The 21,469-nt window shown below is 46.6% G+C and overlaps 1 protein-coding gene across 3 annotated transcripts in view; it reads right to left on the bottom strand.

Annotated features, from left to right (window-relative positions):
- LOC124179600 (mental retardation GTPase activating protein homolog 4-like) overlaps positions 1 to 21,469 on the bottom strand; it is a 254,361-nt gene that overhangs the window by 115,718 nt on the left and 117,174 nt on the right. For all 3 annotated transcript variants that reach the window (XM_046564168.1, XM_046564167.1, XM_046564166.1), the window contains 2 exons: positions 20,732 to 20,821; positions 2,179 to 2,365 (listed from right to left, as the gene is read on the bottom strand). In XM_046564168.1, the coding sequence (XP_046420124.1) occupies positions 2,179 to 2,365; positions 20,732 to 20,821 (277 nt within the window). The remainder of the gene's footprint in view (positions 1 to 2,178; positions 2,366 to 20,731; positions 20,822 to 21,469) is intronic.

Here is a 21,469-nt window from a genome sequence, read left to right on the forward strand (position 1 = left end):
TTACAAGCGCGGTGTGTTGGGCAATACCGGTCAACTCCTCGATATGGAACCGTCCGTTCGAAGTCTAGATTTTCTCAGGGCGTTTCGTTTTCTATTGCGACACAACGTCGCGGAGAGAAAATGTCACCCGGACCAACTGAATCTCCTATTGCAGATTGCGAAATGATCATCGACGGTTGCGGCACGGCAGCGGCAGCTCGCCTGTGACACGGACTTGGCTCATCCACTCGACATTTCCTCCCCGCGGTTTCGCGAGAGATCGTTCAATGTGCAGGACCCCACCTTCGCGCGGTCTCTGTTTACTCTGCGCAGGTTTGGAATTTTCCGATAGTCGATTACCGGTACCGCAACGCAAGAGCTTGCAGCCGTCAGGCGACGGAGGCCGTATACATATAGTACATGACGTCTGGATGGCAAGGTGCCCGTGCCGTCCATGACGATTCGTCGTTTCTCGGATAGCCGACGGCGGTCCCTTATCTCCAGAAGGATCAATTCTCTGTCAGGAAACAATAGAATGTCGAGATCCGTGCGTGGTTAAACAAATGCCAGCTGCAAATGCGGTATTGCACCGTGCACCGCTGCAGTATGATCCACGCGATGATGTGCACACTCCCAGCCAGTTATTCTATTAGGGATTTAATACTCCCGGGAATAACTAATAGAACCCAACAGCTGTACGGATATCTTTGCATTATGCAGTTCCTACGTGCGAATATAAAATCCTCCGGTCTCTCGTTCAATGGTTTTCCCACCAACGCCGCAGCTGTGTCGTGTTCCGCAGAGGAGAGGAATGACCGATCTCGAACACAGATAAATGTCAGTATTCGGCTCCGTTAGGTACACTTGAGCTTGCACCTCTATCCAAAGTCTGCCGAGTCTATCCGCGATACATACATCCTGCTACTCCTACCACTCCTACTACTCCTACTACTCCATTCCTCACTGATTCTCAATCTACCTGTTCTTCCCCCTCTTTCGCTCGTAAGAAGAAGGCACCGTTAAGACCCGGTCTTGACACCGGGTCACCGTGAGCTGCATCGTAGAGAAGGTTGTTTTTTAGGCTTCATTCGACACACCAATGGGGCTGGTTTAGCTTCGCGCGTTTCAATATAACGATTCGCGATTGCTTACGGTACGCGTAGTACAATAGCCCAAACATGGAACCAGCCACCCAGCATACTCGTACGAAAAAAGAATCCCCCGTAATTAACCCATAAAGCAAACGCAGTCGTTAGGATCTCCGCAGACTGTCCGTAAGTGCGTGAGCGCAAGATATTCCGAGTATTAAGCAGTAAAGTAAGTATCCAGAGGCAGTTGTTTCGTTCGCGTCGAGTTCACAATGTACGTTTCATCCTTTTATGGGACTGACGGTATTTTCAAGAACACAATTATACGACGTTGAATATTTCACGATATTCTTTGAGCTCGTCGTATCGCAGGCACAAATACCGAGAATTGGATGGGTGGTCACTTTCTAACCATCGAGAGATCCGAACGTACGTAAAACAATCTGCTTCCGGAGTCTGTCGCTGTCCCCACCGCGTCAAATCGCGGTGTGCCAAACGTGCGGGAAGATATTTTTGATCGCGTCGCAAGATTTACAGATAACTGTGTTAAAAAAATAAATTTCATAGCCCGTCTTCGGTAGAGACAGGGACTATAATTTGCGGTATTTGCCGTTTGGCACCTGGCGTGTAATTTTGTTTACTCAGCTCGGTACAGCGAATGTTTAACCGAATGAATCACTCGGGTGCTCGCGAAGCTGGCCATTATCGAATTATCAAAAATATTATACGAGCTGCGTTTCTCCGTCACAGACACTGCACCGAAGATGGCTCAACGTGCCCGGGGCGCAGACGTGCACCAATCTGAAATCCAGGTTATCTCGGCGGGATCGTTCCTCACGTAGAGGTACGAGGTGTAAGGGATACAGCCTGGAATACAACTCGCGCGATATTGCCCTCACTCAACGCGAGATCATTTCGAGATGAACGCAAAGATTTCTCACTCGCGTGTAACAAAGACCAACTATACCTGCTGCGAAAATGTTTTCACGTTTTTTTCAACATTTTCGCTATTTCACAAATATCCGTCAACGGTCGTGGGTTATGAAAAACGCTATTTCATCACCTCCTTGAATACCGGAGCTGAAATTCAAGATCCCTGATAGGTACTCACCGGTGGATGTGGAAAGAGGCAGAGTAGGCGTCGAGGGCGTCGCGGGCGTTGCGGGTGTCGTCGATGGCGTTGGGATTCTGCGAGCTGCGGCGATTACCACTGCCGGACTGTACCTTGGCACCTGCAGCACCACAGGCGTTTTAACCGATAAGTCCACGGGTTCCAGCTGCACAGGGGGACCCGCCGCCTAAAATTAAACCAAAGAAACACTTCTCAGCAGGAGTTTCACTTCGGATTTATTTTGCAGAGATTTTCGCTAACGCTCAAATTTACACCTCGGTCATTGCTCAAGACTGCAATGCTGATAAATAATAAAAAAGATGAAAAAAAAAACATTTTCAAGTTATAATTTTTACTTGTTGATATCAGATTGGAAACCGCTGGCTCTCTGTTACGTGAGACAGATGAAATGGTACCATAAAACGTGACTGAGCATTGGTCCAATTTGCAATAACCCGTCAGAATTGCAATTTCCATAATGCAATTTCTATCAGCTTGTCGATACGGAAGTAGGTGAAAACGTGAAAAGTTTCGATAGTTGAAGCTTGATCGAAAAGAATCTTACGACGAACTAATAAATCAATACAATTACGTTCAGGCATAATGTCACCATTGGGGACTATAATACTTAAAATAGTCGTAGCTGAGCCCCCGATCAAGCATTATCGCTCTGATTTTCAGGCACGCAACGACGAGGCTTGAAGTGTGATCGTCGCGCTGAATTTGCGGCAGCGGCGTGAAGCTCGTCCAGCGCGCTGTTTCCTAGATCAAGTATACTTACCACTCCTCGACATTAGAAAGCATTTGAAATTGCACGGAATAAAAGGAAGTATCTAATCAAAACTATTCATTTACTATCGCTGTCGCATCTGCAGGTTGGCTCTAATCCCGCCGAGCATATTACCCGGCTAGAAATACTCGGTCTGCTGGTAGCACTGCCAAGTACTTTCGCGCAATTTGCATAACTAGTGTTGGTATTGACGTGAACTAATCACTACTGGTTCCCACGAGGTCCGGCTAGCCGACCTGACCACCGTCCGCTGCAGTGCCGTATGGCAGTCCGACTCTACGGCTGGCTCTGCTATAGCCTACAAGTGGAAGGCTGCGGGGTGGCAGGTACGGCTAGGCTACTGCTATTAGCCGAGTGGTACCGCTTTGGTCCGGTCGTTCGTATGAATATCTACTTTGCTCTGCTCTGTAAGAAAATACTTCCGTCGGTGAAACGTGCGCGAGCGTAGACGCACTCGGTGGAACGATATTACGCAAACTTTACCGATAGCTCCCGTTGACCGGGAAACAAATGTTTTATTCAAATCAACAAACAGCGTTTTGAGCTTCGTTGCGAACATTCCGTTTTTACACGTGGTTCTACGATCAAAATGTGAATTAAAAAATCACCAACGGCTGAAATCCTACCAAATTAAAATTTTTGGCTCGTGATATATTGTTCGACTCACACTGCTGTCCTGCTGCAATTATTATTGGTGATTTTTTTTTTCGTTCTGATTTATATTTAAAGGATCTAGCGAGAATGGATGTCTCAACCGCGTATTCGTACGCTTTCGTCATTGAAGAACTCTGGTCTATAGGAAAAAAAGTTGACGACTGCACGATTCAACCTGTCTCTATGAATGTGAAATAATTACGATAATTAGAGCGGATTGAAAAATACGCCTCGAGAAAAAGTGGACGAGATTTTGTTGAAATAAAAACTAGACACCGACGACCGTGATACAAATAATGAATAGCAGTATCCATTAATCATTTGTTTATTAATTACTCCTGTAACGTGCTCGTATCGTCCCTTAATTTCTTAGGTGCAATTAAACTAATCACATGCATCGGTAAGATTGAAGAGAGAATAAAATAAAAATACTGCCCTCTGATCTGATCTTGTTCAATTTTCTTTGGTAATTTGATTAGACTAGCCACTATATCCAGTACAATTCACAAGGATGAAACAACCTGAATCACGATCAAAGAGATATCGACGTTACGATCGTTTGTGAACAACGAAAACGAGGCCATAATTTCCACTGTACGTTCGCATATTTGTGCCGAAGGATCTTCACTCGGGGAAAAAACATGTGTGTTTTTTCGCTCGAACGGAACTGCCCAACTGATCTTCAGAGATAAAAGTATTCGAAAATCAGAACGAGTTTCACCATTCAACTTATCGCACCATCTCTACATGTGGGCTGTTCAACTTCTCGATCGAGGATTGAGGATCTGGAATCCCCCACCCGCCGTAAACTCCACAAATTCTGAAGTCGATACCGGATTAGAAGTTGTAACGTCTCAAACTTGTTTTCACACAGTATTATAAAAATACACGACAAAACTGCTGAATCGAACCGTGGTTGAGCCAGGAGTCAGGACTTTACCAACCATTCATTACTAAAAACAGTTTCCTACATTCCCCAGCAAAATCCTGAGTATTGAGCGGCATACCTTGTCTTGGGAAGTAACAGTGTGCGAGTCAAGGTTCTGTTTCAAATTATCGACAGATTTTATACAGCGGTCGCCTATAAGGAACGGCAAGTTATTACCAGGATATCTAGGCTCATTAGACATTATACATGCCTGTTTTATACATTTTTATTTCTCATTGCGAACCGTCACTCCCGTGGTAGCCAAGCCCGCTGTCACGGGTGCGACCGTGGTTTCACCAAGAGATTGCCTACCTGCGAGACCAAAGAAAGGGATCGCTCTCACCTCAATGCAGACATTATCAAAGATTGAGTGTTTACAGAGCAATTGTTAACTGTGTGAACGTCGGTAAATCGGCTTCATGAGTGACGGCTAAAACGCTGTATGGTATATAATTGCCCGCTACCGACTTCACATCCATCTTTACACTGTTTTTATTCCTCCGGTTTGACATGCAGGATATTAGATCAGACCTCTGAACATCATCGTGACGAAAATCAACTCTTTCTTTCACACTGAAGAAAAATTTATTGCATACAATACTGAGAAAATTTTGAAGCGGTGATTTGCACGTGACGTGATGAAACCCCGTTAGTTCCTTCCTAGTCCCGTAAATCGATGTCTGTCTGGAATGTCTGGTGTGAGTCTGGAACGTGAGAGGAATCAGAGGCACCAGGATTGCGGAATATCAATTCCGCCCCGAAGACGCGCGCGAGGCGGGCGCATTTCCTGAAACGGAGTGACGAGCCGAAAGTCACTCGTCGAAAACAACTCACTCCCGGAGATGTTTATGACGGTGTACGGGGAATGTCTTTATTTGGCCGCTTGTAAGTTCGCCGCGCGTGCACCGCAAGTTAGCGTATCGTTGGACCCTGGGGAGACCAAAGAAGTATCGTGGGCACGGACCGACTTTGCTTTCCCCGCGATGTTGTCCACCCAGCTTTTATCCGACTCGCGGGTAGCGTTACTTCAGCGAGAAAGGCGACCTCGTTGCTTGACACTCGGAAAGGTGCCGTTTGGCCAGAACCTTCCGAAAGGCAGTCTAAAGTGTACACCGAGAACCGGAGACTGCGACAGATGGAAGCATATGTTACGTGTCAAAGTGACGCGGCAACGGAACGCGTCTCCGGACTACCAACGAAGCGGCCAGAAATCGGTGGAATTAGTTAAGCGGTAGGAAACCATCAGTTACCACACTTCGTGGTAATAGAAAATTGGAAATTAGAATCCTGGCACCATGCTTCGTACGCCATGGCTATACCCACGCTGGGTCTGACACGTTATAAATTGAGATGTCATTTCGAGGAGCGTAGAAACATGGGTGTAACAAATCATACCATCGTGAGTATTGGCGATAACTGATACTACCATTAGTTTTTATTGAAACATCCCTGGATCCTTTTGTGGCTAGGAACTGTATGTCCGTTGAAAACGGGGACTTCACGACGTTGAGCGCAAAGAGAATAGATCTGAAGGCCAACGACAATTAGGGTACAAATCGTGGTAGAATTGACCAGAACGGTGAATGTGGCAGTTTTGAAACCGAAGTTTAAGAGTTCCCTACAACATCAACCAAGCATCGGTGAAGCTGTGGGTGTGGATCGAAATGTCAGGCCGATATACCAGGTTGAAATATTACCAGGTTCCGATTCACGTAGAGGTGAAAGTCATCGATGCGTCTGGCAGGGATCGTCCGGATGGTACCGGTGACGATTACAAGTAATCATTGTCAAAATATCCTAGACCGACTTAAGTGGGAAAAAAATTAGCGACAGTCTCTCACTCATGCCGGTAATCATCATCACTCTAATAGTTCACTGATGAGCATGGTGCTATAAACAGACCTTGTCCTGGTCATCAAAGGGTCCGGGCATCTGGGCATCCTCCATTCGACGTGACTCCAGGTTTCCGGTCGCGGAAGTGTAATTGATCGTGAAAAGAACAAAGGGATAATTTTTCTACTACAAATCAAAGAAGGGGCGTTAACTCGTCGTGGGATCAGCCGGTGATATAATGTAATAATCGATCAGATCAGCGACAACAGTGAGAAGGTAGTACCTACCTACTTCGGCCAGCGTGCGATTCTACCAGCTATACAAACCCGGTATCCGCATCGGTGTAATTCGCAAACTTTCCAATAATTATACACCGTGTGCAATCCACCGTATTAAATCACAACCGGTACCATTTTTGGGAGTCGATTCGACTCGCGGTATAATAATATCGTACAGAAGAGAGGGAGGCCCGGATCCTAAAAATTTGTTGAACGACTCTCGCAGGAGGGAACCGAACTAAACGGCTCGAGCTGCACCCTGTAATTAAGTAACCTGGAACAACATCATCGATGCCGCTTGGACACGGTGGCCTAAGAGGATCCTCGCTGAGTATCTCCAAAGCATTTCGGCCTTCTTTGGGTAGCGGAGGCACGCTTCCGTGCACCGCGTGCAAACGTGAGAGTCGCGAGGTCAACTCGTACGGACGTTTTTAAAGACTGGCCGCTTACTTTGGCCCAATCCCTTGGGTTTCAGAAGCGGTAAGCCCTTCGCAATCTGCATGGGCCTCAAACTACAACGGAAACTTGTCGGCATGCCAAACGTATACATGCTTAACCCGGGACCATCATGCAGCTCCGAATACCTTCGCGTGCGAAATTCGTGAACGCGTCGCTCCCGTCATTTACCAATTTTATGACCGTGGGAGGACTATGTACACCTTTCAGCGAGAGCATGCTATTCCGAAAAATCTACCTAAACACACCTACTATACTAAACATACTCTCATTACGCAGTTAGTAACACGGTTAGCGATTCGCGATTCTAAACCAAGTTAAAGTATTTTAAACGATACTGCTAAAGATGCAAACGATTATTATACCCGTGCTCTCTTCATTCCTTCATGTGTCCCGCTCTCCCCAAAATTTTCAATTTCATCTGCCGTTACTGTCCTTTTCACATGTCTTGCTTTTGAGCTTTTCAGATGCAGGAGCGACTGCCTAACTTTCACTTCCCCTCTTTGTATCTCAGAAATTCGCAGCAAGTGAAGATGTTATTGATAAACCACCGTGAAGACGCAGCAATGGATCCGGGACGAATAAATTGACAAATAAAGCGATGTAATCGCGCCGATCTATCAAAGAAGCACAAGCAGGTAAAAGGATGGATACGAACGTCCGAGCATCTAAAGTAATAAATACATCGATGCCCGGTTCTATTAATCGTGGCTTGGCAAGCGGATGACATCGGTGACCCGGCGACGCCGCGCGCCGGGGAGAAACGATTTGAAAAAAACCATTACATCAGTCCGAGACTTACATCAGCGGGTCAACACTCGTATGTGTAGCATTCCGCTGCATCGTTACCGGCGCCTATTTCAAGTCTCCACCGATTGTCATGACTTTTTACACTCTCGCGCATTTAACGTAAAGGAATTTGCCGCCTAGTTATCGCACACTTTTGTAAGTCGATTAATTTTCGATTCTCTCTTGACTTTCTTCACTCCGAATCTCAATTCTCATTACATACATTAAATTTCAAATTGATTTTTAACTTTCATTACCACAAGAATGCATCTACAGTTAATTATTACCCAGATTGTTGATCTCGGTTTCCCGAAAAGTAAAATATACTCGAAACGATAATCTCAAATAACAGAATTTTAATTAATGTTTATTAAAGCAAATATTACAAGAGTAGAGAGTGATAAGGTAAAACTCCTTCCTGGTTATGTTGCGTGCAGCAGAGCGATGATGAAGTGAAGTACGAGTTGCGTGCAGACCGGTCGACTCGGTACGCCTCGGCGAGATTTGGTAGCCAGGCAATACAAATAATTTTCAATTCTGCGTCACTCGTACGCGACGTTAAACTTTGGTCCCGTCTAATTTGTTCCCCTCGCGTATCAGCCATCTGAAATTGAGTGCCGACATCTTCATCTTGATATCTCGAGGTATCTCAAGCACGCGCGCCCCGCCGCACGCAGCTAATTATCAGGCTTATCGATGGACAGATGGGTTCTTATTGATTTAAACGCTCTTCACTGTTTAGATATAAAATATCGTTCAAGTTTAATTATATCAAGATCCAGCGACGGGTGTTTAGAAAAGTAATTTCTCTGCTATATGCCAAGTTTTACATTACACGTCGCGTTAACTTGGGCAACTCACGATTACCAGCAGCGTGTGCTGCGGACAAGTCATAAATAATAACGACTCGTCGTAGACAGGGCAGGTCGGTTAGAAATACATATTCGAACTGTAAATCTCAAGTAAAGTTTAGCCACACGACGACCAAGATGGATATTGATATTAGACATGCATTAGAATGATTTGTATCTCTCGCGCCTCACAGAGATTTCAGTCCCGAATCTACTGTACCATTATTAAAACAACACCGGCAACGTCGGCAGGCAATGGGAATCGGTACGATAGAATCCCATCTCGTGATATATTGCACGAGCCGATAAAGAAATTACAATATTCATCCGGGATGGTCAGCCAGCGGCGTTGCACGCAACGAAATCGCATTACCTCTATAAATCATGCACCATTGAAAATCTATCAGTAACGAATTCTCTTATTGCTCTGATAGGAAAGCGTGGTTCATCTGATTGATACTACATGACCCGGCTACGTATCACTGGTGTCTGAGGAATTAATTGATTTTTTGTTTCTGATTTTAATCCTGTTTTTTTTTCCATTCAATCGATTTATAAAGTGGCAATACATCTGGTGATTGCAAATGTCAAGTGGACTTGATGGAAAGCAGGATGAGAAATGAAGATAAATAAAGGTATTTAATAAGTATAGGCACATCAGGAATTCACTAGCAGTTCCGTGTTTGCAATCTTTGTTACTTATTGAAGTTGAAAAGACATTGGTCGTTATGCCCGCTAAACATGTCCTTAAAACCTGCAGTTACTTTTTCTACGACCCGAAAACAATGATTAATTTATAGATCGCGCGCAATGTCGTGAATTTATACTCTTCGCGTATGATTTCTAATTTAAAAGCGTATATAGGGTTATATGTACGCGAATCTGTCGCCTACGTCATCCAGACGTGTCGGCGAGATTCGAGGCTTATTGTCAGTGTCGCGGGAAAACCAGTGCCGAAGATTAAAATTCCGTGCAAATTCATTGATACGCACGAGTCGGCATGCAAGGCGACTCCCTAGCCTGCCATACTTAACGAATGAGGATAGTTTTGGTACGCTATCCGTTACGATCGAACGAGCGAGGCACTCAAGTTTTGACCGCGAAACCCATAAAGGTGATGTAAAAACTTTGGCGCGATAGTTTTTCCGCATCCCCGTTGACGAACAAGAAATCAAGATGTAAAAAAAGAGAAGCGAGACGAAAAGGAAGCGGCGGCAGCAGCAGTAGCCCAGGGTAACGACTCGATTAGCGCTGTCCGCCAATCTAATTATCCGTTCGGATGTAATCATCGCCGTACTGCAAGTCGTTAGTAAGCGGGCAACTCGGTCTCGCGTACAGGTTCAACGCGCGTACCAGCTCTCCTTTCAGCGTGTGAAAAACACAAGAACCTCCACTTCGATTACAACGATGACTCAAGCGCATAGCGCATAGTGCATACCTACCTGGTCCGAGAACACGCAGATGGACAGAAATCACGCGGCGAACGACGAAAGAGGTTGTTAAAGAGTAGGTGGTACGGGGATGTGTTCGCGAATGGTGCAAGGATATCTCGAAGAATGGAAATTGTACGTTACTGGCAATGCACAACCGATACTATGTCCTAAGAGGAACGCGCAAAAAAATTAACAATAAGCAAGCTCGGTTGTAACTGGACGATCTTTAATATTCGTGCACCTTCTTCGAGTTTCCTAGTTCGAAAACGTTTCCTGAACGTTGTAACTGTACCCCTAACGTCTCGTCTGTATCTATCGAGAACCAACAAATCTTTGGGGGTGGGAGGGGCGTGAAAAGATCGCGGCTCCCCTCTGAGAATCTAACAGGCTCGCTTACCGGTAACAACACTTTTTCATCGGTCGGTCTAACACTAACGGACGAATATAGAAATGGCGCCGTGTTGACCAACGGATATCTAAGAAGAGCGGATTAAAACGGTGAGCTCGACTGTTTTTCGCTGTCGGTGTCGCTTCAGTCTCCCCGGTAAGGAAGCCCGGTTCCGTATCCTGCGCGCTACCCACGTAGGTTTACAATGCACGCACTCGTTGCTCACACCGTGCGCCATCCTCCTGGAAATCACGCTGACAAAGAAGAACCACCGCTTGTTATTGTCGACGAGTGCCAGACGCCAAGCCACAATCCAGGTCTCTGGACCTCCTGCGCGTTTACTTAGGGCGCAAATAATTTCATCCGACTGCGATCAAACGGCCCGGCGGAAGGGATGATTTTCGCGCAGTGATAGCAAGGACCGACCGCAGCTCGGATGTGAGAGAATTATTTTGCGGCAGCCAACGGGACGGAATCCATCGAAGCTTATCGGTATCCTCGATGTGGTTCGCTCTGCTCTTTTAGCCTCTGAAAGGGTGTCTTATTTCCTGTCAAATTATGCATGCTTGAGCCTTCAATTATCGGGCCAAGGCGTTGTTCACGCTTGACCTCAATCACTCAACGATCTCTTACCAATCATTGGCTACCTTACATGCCGTGTAACTATACGTATACCACGCGGTGCCGACAGGGGCTGGAACGCCGTGTAATAATAATTGATTAACCTCGCAAGGTTCACTCAGCGAACGATAATGATATTACGTTGCAATCGACCAGTAGGGAGCCGCCAACGGTTTCCCGGGTACATGACTTGCACCGCTTCCGTGGAACTAGACAACCGGGATTGCGTACTTTTATACCTATCAACCGACCGACACCAACTTCAAGCATCGCCGCCGTGCCCGCTACCGCCGTTCACCGATCTCGGACACACGAAGGTCATCGTCGCATAATAATGTGCACAGGTACGTGTGCCCACTCTCGTTTTGCGGAAGACGAGACGTTACGGAGGATCGCCGGCGAACGGACGTAAAGGATTGGACTACAGCTGAAGACAAAGAATTGTATAATTAATATAATTATCAACCGAGACGGAACTCGATTGTGTTCAATTAGCTCAAGTCTCAGCTTCAATTATATCCTCACCTCCCGAAGTGCACGACGTTGAAAATCATCTGGATTACTGATCTTTCATGCCATCTGAATGCCTCTTTGATATTTACGACTTGGAGTTTCTCCGTGAGACTTTTGGAAAAACTACGGTAACGTTGGATGAAACTCATTGAGAAACGGGATGGCTTGTTCCGCAAGTCAATCGGCGTAACGTGTATGATTTGTATCTGTGATAAATTATGCAGTATCGTCGTTGGTAAGACAAACGAAACACCGATGGGTATGAAAATATGTACGAGTAAAACAAGGTCGAATAAGGTAGGAAATCAGTTTTTCCAACGAAATGGTCTGATCTTAATCTGAGAGAGTAAACCTTGGAGTTCTTACTGTGTGAACAACCATCCTCCGGTACTAAGAGGATCAATATCGTCGACCTGAGTCGATATCTTGGTGGTCGACGACTAGGGGACAGGTCATTACCGCCATCGATTAGATTGTTTGCGATATCGCCTACCGTGCCGCGATTCAATTAAAACGAGCAATGAAAACACGAATAGATATCTTACGTCTGTAAAGATCACAACTAGAAGCTATCTGATTATACCTCGAAGAGAAAAATCTCTTTCGATCGTAGGAAAGTAAAGCAAGACGATATCTTTGGAATGAATCGCGAAATGCGATGCCACTTTCTGTAGCTATATACTGTGGGATCCAAAAATGATGAAGGACAATACATATGGCTTCCAGATATCTGGATCGATTAGGTTAGAAGAATTCGACACGTCACAGTTGAGTAGAAAAAAAATTGATGTGACCTCTGTGAAAACGCATTTGCAGTTCATTTTCATGACAAATTTCGCACGATTTTAAACGTTGTAATTTTACTTTTGACGCAAGACATGAATAAAGAGACAAGAAACTTTGGCTAATGTTCCTCCGGGCGCGCATTACGTATGCGATGTCCGAACCTTTCACCGAATCCAAAATTTACTACACCCCGTCATCCATTAAAGTTTGATCGATCAATCAGCTGCGGCATCATTCGACATTGAACCTATCATTAAACGTTATCATTCAATAAAACATATACCTTGAGAAACGTAGCCCGTGAATTTATCGATCCCCAAGTTTGACCCTTTATTCGCGAGCAAGCCTACAATTACACACGAGCCATACGGGAGGCTGGTAAATCCTAAATTGGGTGATTGACAGCCAGACGTCCGTAAGATCCGGCTGCGATAGCTCCGAAGGTTCCAGAGTGACTGGTCACGGTTGGCCAAAGTATTGTCAGTAAAATCCCTGTCGGCATTCGGTACGTCAAACTGGCCAATACCTTCTCGGCTTATGAGTACGTGTTATCTCAGATCGGTAAACACAACGATTAGTCCGCCTTGACGGCACGTTGATTGCCCGAAGAAGACGGAACTATATAGCGAGATGAAGCGCAAGGTGGATCGGTGCAGAAATTCAGAATCGGATCGCTGTTTCTCTTGCGATAAACGTGCAGGCAAACTCCGTGAAAGGTCCACACTCGGGTGCAAGCTATAACCGTTGCGCGATGCGTCTCGAGGAATTCAGTGCTTCGTGCTATCCGTAATATCGACGTCGAGCTAAGATCGCGGACAAAAACTGACGTTCGAACGTTCAAACGTGAAAAACCAGATGACTAGAATACGCTCGGCTCAGCTCGACTCAAGTGCTTAGCGCTGAGACGCGTGTTTACGACACTGCACAAGAGGATGCGACTCCGTTCTGAAGAAAACTGCACTTCGTGCCGAGAGACCCGCGAGATAAATCACACAAACTATAAAGAAAGCCCGTACTGACGATGCGTTTGCGGCTAGGTACGAAGTCTGAACCGAAAATGTGAAAGAGTTCAAAAAACTCAATTCAGCCTGTACAGGTCAATTGTCCCAAAACTTGGAAACGTGACCGATGATCGGTGAGTATGGTGACGTAGGCGGACGTCCAGACGTCAAAAGTTTGAACGATATCGCATACCACCTGTACAGTCGTTCTATCGACCAACGTAGCGATAAGCCTGCGATTACTTGTCTTGACTCGCCTGGTTTGATCGTTCGTCTTGTCCGCGGGGTTCTTACTTTGACGGACGACGACAGAGAATTAAATTTCAACGGTGCGGACGGACGGACTCGAGGATGACTCTTGTAGGTTTCGAATGAAATGGCTTTCGACGATGAGTGCGAACCACGTTAGACGCAGACGCACTTGGCTCAACACGGAAGCTGAATTACGCCGTACCTACGTAACAAGTAAAACACAAGATATACGGTACTTTTTGAGACACAGCAATGGCAGAAATATAGCGTTGCGAGCAGATGTTACCGAGGCTAACAATAAGTAAAGAGTCAAGACTCATGAAATTCCCCAGCACTGCACTGACTCAACATATTTCAAAACCTAATTGCACCACTTTATTCATACAGAGAACTATCGAGTTCGCAGTGTGGGTGTGATAGGTGCACAGCATTCGTTATATAACATAATAGCATCCAGGCAAATCGTGTATAGTTTTTTAATTACAGATAAGTATAGATCCCAGCGGTTTGGTCGTTAGCCATTCCGTTTTAACCATACACAGCCGACACAAGAAACGGTGATAAATTTAATTAGCCAATGTAAAAGTAAAACTGACTTGCAAGTAGAAAAAAGGATTATACATCTATCCGCGAAATAAATAAATTCACTTTCAGATACCGGTGCACTCCGTACTCTATAGCTCGCAGGCGTACGTCGGAACGTACGAACTACCTTGAAGGTCAAAAGACGCGACCGAGGTGGACGGAATAATTAGTTCAACACTTTCGGTGGTTAACGAGAACAATGGCAAAGATGCGATTTAATTCGTCGAATGATAAAGGCGTCGTTGGGACAATTACGGAGCACCGACAGGCGGTAATTAAAATGAAGAGATTGAAAGGCGTGGGTGTACCGTAAGGCCCATTGCGTCGACCGGCTGAACTGGAACTAAACGCTCGCGTCGTGTTCCGCACACAATGCGCGCGTTCCGTTGCCACATTCGGCCGGCGTAAAGTGGAGCAATTAATCAAGGGGTCAACGGGTTGCGTCTACTCACCACTCGCGCTCGTCCGCCCACGACCAACGCATAAACTCGGAAAACCATTTACATACAACTCCGTATAGCCCCGTTACCGCGGGCGTGTTTCTCATTGTCACTCGGAGAAACGCGTGATTCCGCGTCTATCTCCCCGTGGGAAAACCTGGGGGTGAAATCTTTCTCCGAGTGTCCAATATTGCGGAGGATCGCGCACGTCCGATCGATGACCCGTGAAAGAGTGCAGTCTTTGTAATATTTTTAAGCGAGTACGGTTGTAGTTAGACGCAAAAAATGAATGAATAATCGTTCCCAGGCAACGTCGACGCGCAGATAGGTAGGTATATGGTGTGTTTGTAAACATATATATGTGTGTGTATATATATACATATATATGCACACGAGCATAAAAACTGAAATGCGACGAACAAAAAGTGCGAAGCGACTACTCGTTATCATATTAATTAGAATAGGTACACCGGCTCTGCAGCCAGACCGGCATCGTCGGCAACGCGCGGAAAATACTCATTGTTATCCTCGCTCCTTAGGGGGATCGGCATCAAACCTTGTACCTAGGCCGCGTGTGAATCGGCAAGGAATGCCGGCGGCAAAGTCTACTACGCGACTCCGAGAAACAATTGAAGACGCGCCTTGTTTCAATATGCAAAAGTATGCATACGTGTAGGTATACGTGTGTATAACGTGCCGACAACGCACGCCGCACGTTACAAGAGGACTCTGCGTTCGTACGTTCGTCTAGCCGTTTTGTTGCCGTATAACATCGTTCCAAGTATTGCCGGATGATAACGAAGATCATTGACCCGGCGAAATGCCGAACCGCAGTTCGCGTGTCCAAGTTCAGTAACAAGCTAAAAAGTGATCAAAAAGTTTTCTGTTTTTTTTTTCTTTCATCGAGCAACCACCTGATCCGATAACCGATATCGATATATTCCAGAGATCGGAGACTCTTCGGTGTTTTACGATTGGCAATAAACATCGGGTCTGGTCATTGCGGTAATATTGAAATTAGCGGAGGAGTTGCCCGGGCTATTAACTCGCATGATCAAAGTGGTCCGTGTGGATTTCGCCGAAGGCATATCCCCGTCCCGAGTGGAACGAGTTCGATTATGCCGATGTACACAAGTGCGGGACGTTTTTTCTCGATCCCTATCTTCTTCAGCTTTATAGCGGGGTTCCGTGGCAACAATAGATTCCTTACGCCCACGCCGGAGACAAAGGCTTGCCTCGGCGAGATGACCGTCGGATGGAACGGTCTCAACTGCTGGAACAGATGGGCGCGATGCGGCGATGTAGAACGCTGCGATGTTGTCCGTGACGAAGGTGTGGTGTTGTGCTCGTGGCCGGTGTGTAGGTACCTCGTGCATACGGTTCTCCTCTCTCGGTTACGCAATTTCACGAGGAGCAGGACGCGCGAGGACGGTGACGACACCTCCGCGAATCCGGGAGTGGTCGGACGCGCCTGACGCACTAACCGGCCTCTCGTCCGGGTACACGGTTCCTACATTTCAGGATGTCCGAAAGCTTCTGTCTTGCCGGTATTTGGAAACGTCCACAACGCAGCGTTACAACCGTGGAATGCTTGTCCGGGTTCAAACTTTGATAGCGGTGTCCGTCTGACGCAAGCCCCGCCCCTTCCCGACCCGTCAAGGTCAGGTGGCAAAAATTTCACTGCAACATTATTTGCCGATGGCGGGTCCGCGGATACCGCCGTCGCCTATCTCATATATTTTTTTTTTTTTTCTTCCACCTTTTTTCCCGCTCGTCTGCCAGGTCCGGAGAGTGGCCGCGCGTTTGTTCTACAAGCGAGAATAATTAGACGAGCCAACGGATCGACGCATCGACCTAATTAGACGCGATCCGGTCGTAATTAAGAAGCGTATCTGCTCGCTAACGACTTTGCTTGTTCCCCGAGCCTGCGACGTTGACCGTCAAATACGGACCATAGAACTGCGTCGATCAAAGGAGAAGAGAGGATTATACGAGATCCCACGGGCATGTTTAAAGGCCTCTTCGAGGAGTCCCCCCTGTACCCCTCCTATCCCAACTGCTGAACGATATGATATCGAAAAGTGGAAAGTATAAAGCGATGCTCGTGAAGTGCACGTGGCGATACAGATGTAATAATACGAAAGCTTTTCTCGGATCGACGAATGCTGGCGGTGGGTAAGATGCGCGAGTAGTTTGTACATCCGTTAGCCGCACACAGAGACGCGTCCAACTTGGGATTGAATTCGCATTGAGAAGCTTTGCCTCGCCTCGCCGCACGCCCTCCACCTGGTAAATTATTGCGCGACGATTTAGCGATTGCTTCCGATAGGCTGGCATTCCACTTTGCTTATAGAACCTGCAGGATTCCCCCTTTGCCAGTTGCGTTATGTGCTGCCCCGTTTGACCAGCCAATCTACGATTAGACTTATTTTAGTTTCTCCCGAAGAGATACGTACGCATTCGGACAGACTGTGGGATCTCCGGGTAACCGCGGATGAATGCGAGTAGAACTCGGTACTACCACGGTACGTATTACGGTGGATTAGGATTATCGCAACACGTGTCTGCGCGGATGGATGCCTCGTCTACTCACCCGATACAAAGTACAGGGTCACTCTGTTTAATTGATTGTTACGGCTCGACGATTCAACCGCGACGAATCGTCGGAATCACGATTATCGAAACTGTGACGCGGTGTTCGGATACGTGAATCGCTCTCGGCGATGCCCGCCTGCGCGTTAAAGCACCCGTTTCAAATTCGGACTCTGCCTTGGCCGACGCCCAACCAGTTCCGCGTACTCTTGATACCAAAAAGCGAGGTACAACCTCTTCGTTACTGGGCCAGTCCAGGCCCCGACTCGACAACATCCAAGGTCAAAGTCACCGAGTCACCAAGTATATCTGGTTTCTTCCAATCTTGTCTGGCGGAAGGCGCGGCATCACCACCACACAGGCCCCGAGGGCGTGACGAAAGCAACCTAATCCCGGCGTGGAAGCCACGCAGAGTGCTCCGTAAGGACTGATTTTCGCTCACATGCCCGCGTTCACGTACGATCGTAATAGGCACCTACCATCACATCGCGGGAGAACGTGGATCTTTGGAATTAGTTCCGATTAATTCTGCGAAGAGTTATGCAGAGACTCCCTAGGAGCTAGCGGGCATCAATCCAAGCTACCAGCGCCAGCTCCCTGGCTGTTAATGAGTCATGTTTAATTGGCGTGGGAAGCCCAGGGCTCTCCGGTACGTTGCATTACGTTTGTCTATAAGCCGGGTCTCGGACAGTCCCGCGTAAATGCAGCTACCGCACTGCGGTTATAGATAAACCCAGGAAGAAGTCGAACTCGAAGCTTGGCGAGAACGCGGTCCAGGCGTGAGTGCTGAGCCGTGGCGTCAGAGCCGCTGATCCCTGGATCACCACGAATGAAGCTCAGGGCTCGTGTGCGCGGCACTGCTAATTAGATCGTGTAATATTAAAGCGCGAGCTTGCGTGACGGTGTTATTGCATCGATTTGTACGTACGCCCGAGGTACAGGCCCTGCCCAAAGCTTCTGGCTGTATCTCGGGCCCACGGAGCGTTGAACGTCAAGGTCTTCTTTCACTGTTTTTCATTGTGTTATTTTCTCTCCCTGGCTATGCGAGTCGCACGGCGAACGAAGAAATGTAAATTTTTCAATATTTGTAACGTTTGAAATTCAATACTACCAATCTGGTTCAAGTTTTGTGTAGTAGTTTGTGGGTTGGACTCCGTTGTTCACTGTTGAGCTGCCGCTGTTGTTCCTTCCTTTTCATCTGTTACTCGGAATGTATTAGCATTTCTATACCGCCGGCGGTTGGCTGGCTGGTGTATTTATTTCAAGAAGGAACTTCTCGTACGTCGGCACTTTCACGTATATATTCTTCCGCACACGCGCGCGTTAGGCTTGATGATAATTTGTGGGTAACGAACGAATTCATCACAATGATTATGAATTGAAACGTGCAGGTATTACCACAACACGTTGTTACATCGAAGCCTGGACTTTTGATCTTGCGAATATAAGGCTACGAAAGAAAGCTGGCCGTCTCAGAGTTTTAGAGTTGTTTCGTGTATTGCAGTAGTTTTATTTCCAAGGCTTGTAGCCGCAAGGAAACACGTACGTACCTACCCATCGACCTTCACTCATCCCTCTGTCAGACGCGGAATGTCGCTTTGTATGCAGAAATACAGAAAGGCGCGGTCTCTTTCCAAGCAGGTTCAGGTTATTTCAAGCATGTGGAACGAAGAAATAAAAGAAGAAGAAAGAGAGGGAATCGTCGACGGAGACTCACCGCGGGGCAAAGAGCCTCTTGAGCAATACGACATTTCCTACGGAAAGACGTCTGTACGTATCCACAAAATTTTGCACTTAGGTGTACAGAAACAAGCCTCTTCCAACATTTACGAATCTTTCCAAGTATAAATAATTCACCTGCCATTCGCGAACCCGTCAATGTTACATTTTCCCGATTACGATTCCGGTTACTTATACTCTCAATTTATCTTCATACCGCGGATCATTTACCAGAGAGTAGACAGTATTTTAACGATCAAGAAATGCAAATTCTCCCACTGAGCAAACAGACATAAATTTATAGAATTTCGATAATTATCCGTCGTAACTATAACTCTGGGTAAAAGTCAATTTAATTCAATATAAAACATAAAATACGGATAAAACGTATACCCAAGTCTGAAAACAAGTTTCGAGACAAACTACCTGCCGAACATCGACTGGTTGCCATCTAATTCAGGAGACTAACAGGTTTCTATTTCGCGTAAATTGCATCTACGGGTCAATTAATTAGCATCGCAACGCGACGGGAGGAGGAAATAACCGTTCAACGCCTGTGTCAAGTTGATCTAGTACGAAGGTGGGACGATGAAATCTCACTGTTCGTTGACAAACGGACTAATTTCTGAAATGACGGAGTGCCCTCCCCAAGGTATGTATATATACATACATATAAATATATATACATTATCTACATACGCATACCTCGAAGAGGAGTTCGACCACGGATCCTCGCCGCGTTTGAGACACGCCGCTGCTCGCAGATCGCGTTAGGCAGGGACGAGGTGGCGGAGAAAGGTTGCCTTTCTCGAATCGAGCGTTCTCCTTGCTCGCAAGCTCTAATGTGCGTGGCGCATGCCGGGCAACGTCACGCCCGTCCGTCCTCCGCCTCGTCCGCCGTTCTCCCTGGACACGGTAAAGCAGTCGGTCGGACCGGGAAGTTTTATGCGACGATCGAATCCTTCGAGGAAACATAACCGAAAAAAAACCGACCGGACCATTGCGATTTCATCGAAATTTGCGACCCTCCTTTCAGCACGTTAGCTTCTCTCTCCGTAGAATTACGACGATGCGGCAAATTGCGGGTATCTTATGGCTCGCTCCGTTCGGAAATCAAGCGTCATCGCTAACTAAGGACGAGACCGCTGTAAGCGTAGACAGTTCCCGTACCGGGAAAGGCAAAGTTTCCGGTTCGACACCTTGTCGCGAGTCGAGCTAATCGGTTTTCGGCTAGAAACGTGCCGGTGCCTCGCGCCCCGTTTCTTGCTACTTCGGAGCCTGTGTGACGCAGACGGAGTTGGAGTATGGGACAAACGTCGAAAGCAATTGGCTACGCCCCAGCGATTTGACTGCCGTCACGTTCTAAGGCCAATTTCCATTGCCGGCGAATCAGCAACGCTGCCAATTGCCATTTTCAGGGTTGAAATCCCTGCCGATCTTTCGCACGATCGCCAGATCTGTGCGGATAAACTTCAATATTGGTGTATAGGTAAATCTGGTTTTCGTTTTTTTTTTTTTTTTTGTTCTTTCTTTAATCCTTACTCACTTATTTCTGCGCGTATCAACCCCGGCATTGAATTTCGGCGATACCGGGGCCGTAGTTGTGAAAAAAAAAATGATGTATCAATCGAGATATGTACTCACCTCCCTAGACGTGGGGGCCCCCAGGATGTAGGGGCTGTCCGGACGGCGGGGCGCACTGGCCCACCGCTTGCTCGAGAGCTCGCTCTCCTCCTGTAAAAAGAAAGAGGAGTTTTAATGGCCGTTATTAATTAGCTCATGAAATTTAAGGGGAGCCTTTCATTTAGCCATTTCTTATACTTCGGCTCGTTCTTGCCGCGTAAGGCTGTAACGACTCGATGCTCCGATAACAAGATGAGAAAAATAACGACTGCCATTAAGCATGTACATGTACATTATACATATATACATATACATACGTATATGTACGTCGATACGTTGATACGTCATAAATTGTTTTCACCACTTACCGATCCACGCCCGTTACATTCGATTTCAAAAAAGACTCGTAAAGATGCAGCAGGATTTTTGGGTACATATGGTTGAATCTAGTCACACATCATGCACGCAACGTACGTAATTGAATCTGCGATTTCATAACTAAACGAAACGGGCGAGAACTATTCACAGAGAAAAGGATCCTTCGTTGCCACAACCTCCCCGGATGATTTACCTAACTGAAGAAAGATTCTCATTCTCGTGGCACAGAAATTACAGTTTCACGAGCGAAACACGCATCGCGCGTTGAACTTGCACAAAATTTAGTAGACGACCGTCGACTGATCGTGAGTGTCAATGTGTAACTATTTGATTGTCAGTGCGGGCGATAAAGTCACCGTGAGCTTTAAATAAGGCTTGATA

Source organism: Neodiprion fabricii, chromosome 4 (genome assembly GCF_021155785.1).
Source record: "Neodiprion fabricii isolate iyNeoFabr1 chromosome 4, iyNeoFabr1.1, whole genome shotgun sequence".
Taxonomy (NCBI): domain Eukaryota; kingdom Metazoa; phylum Arthropoda; class Insecta; order Hymenoptera; family Diprionidae; genus Neodiprion; species Neodiprion fabricii.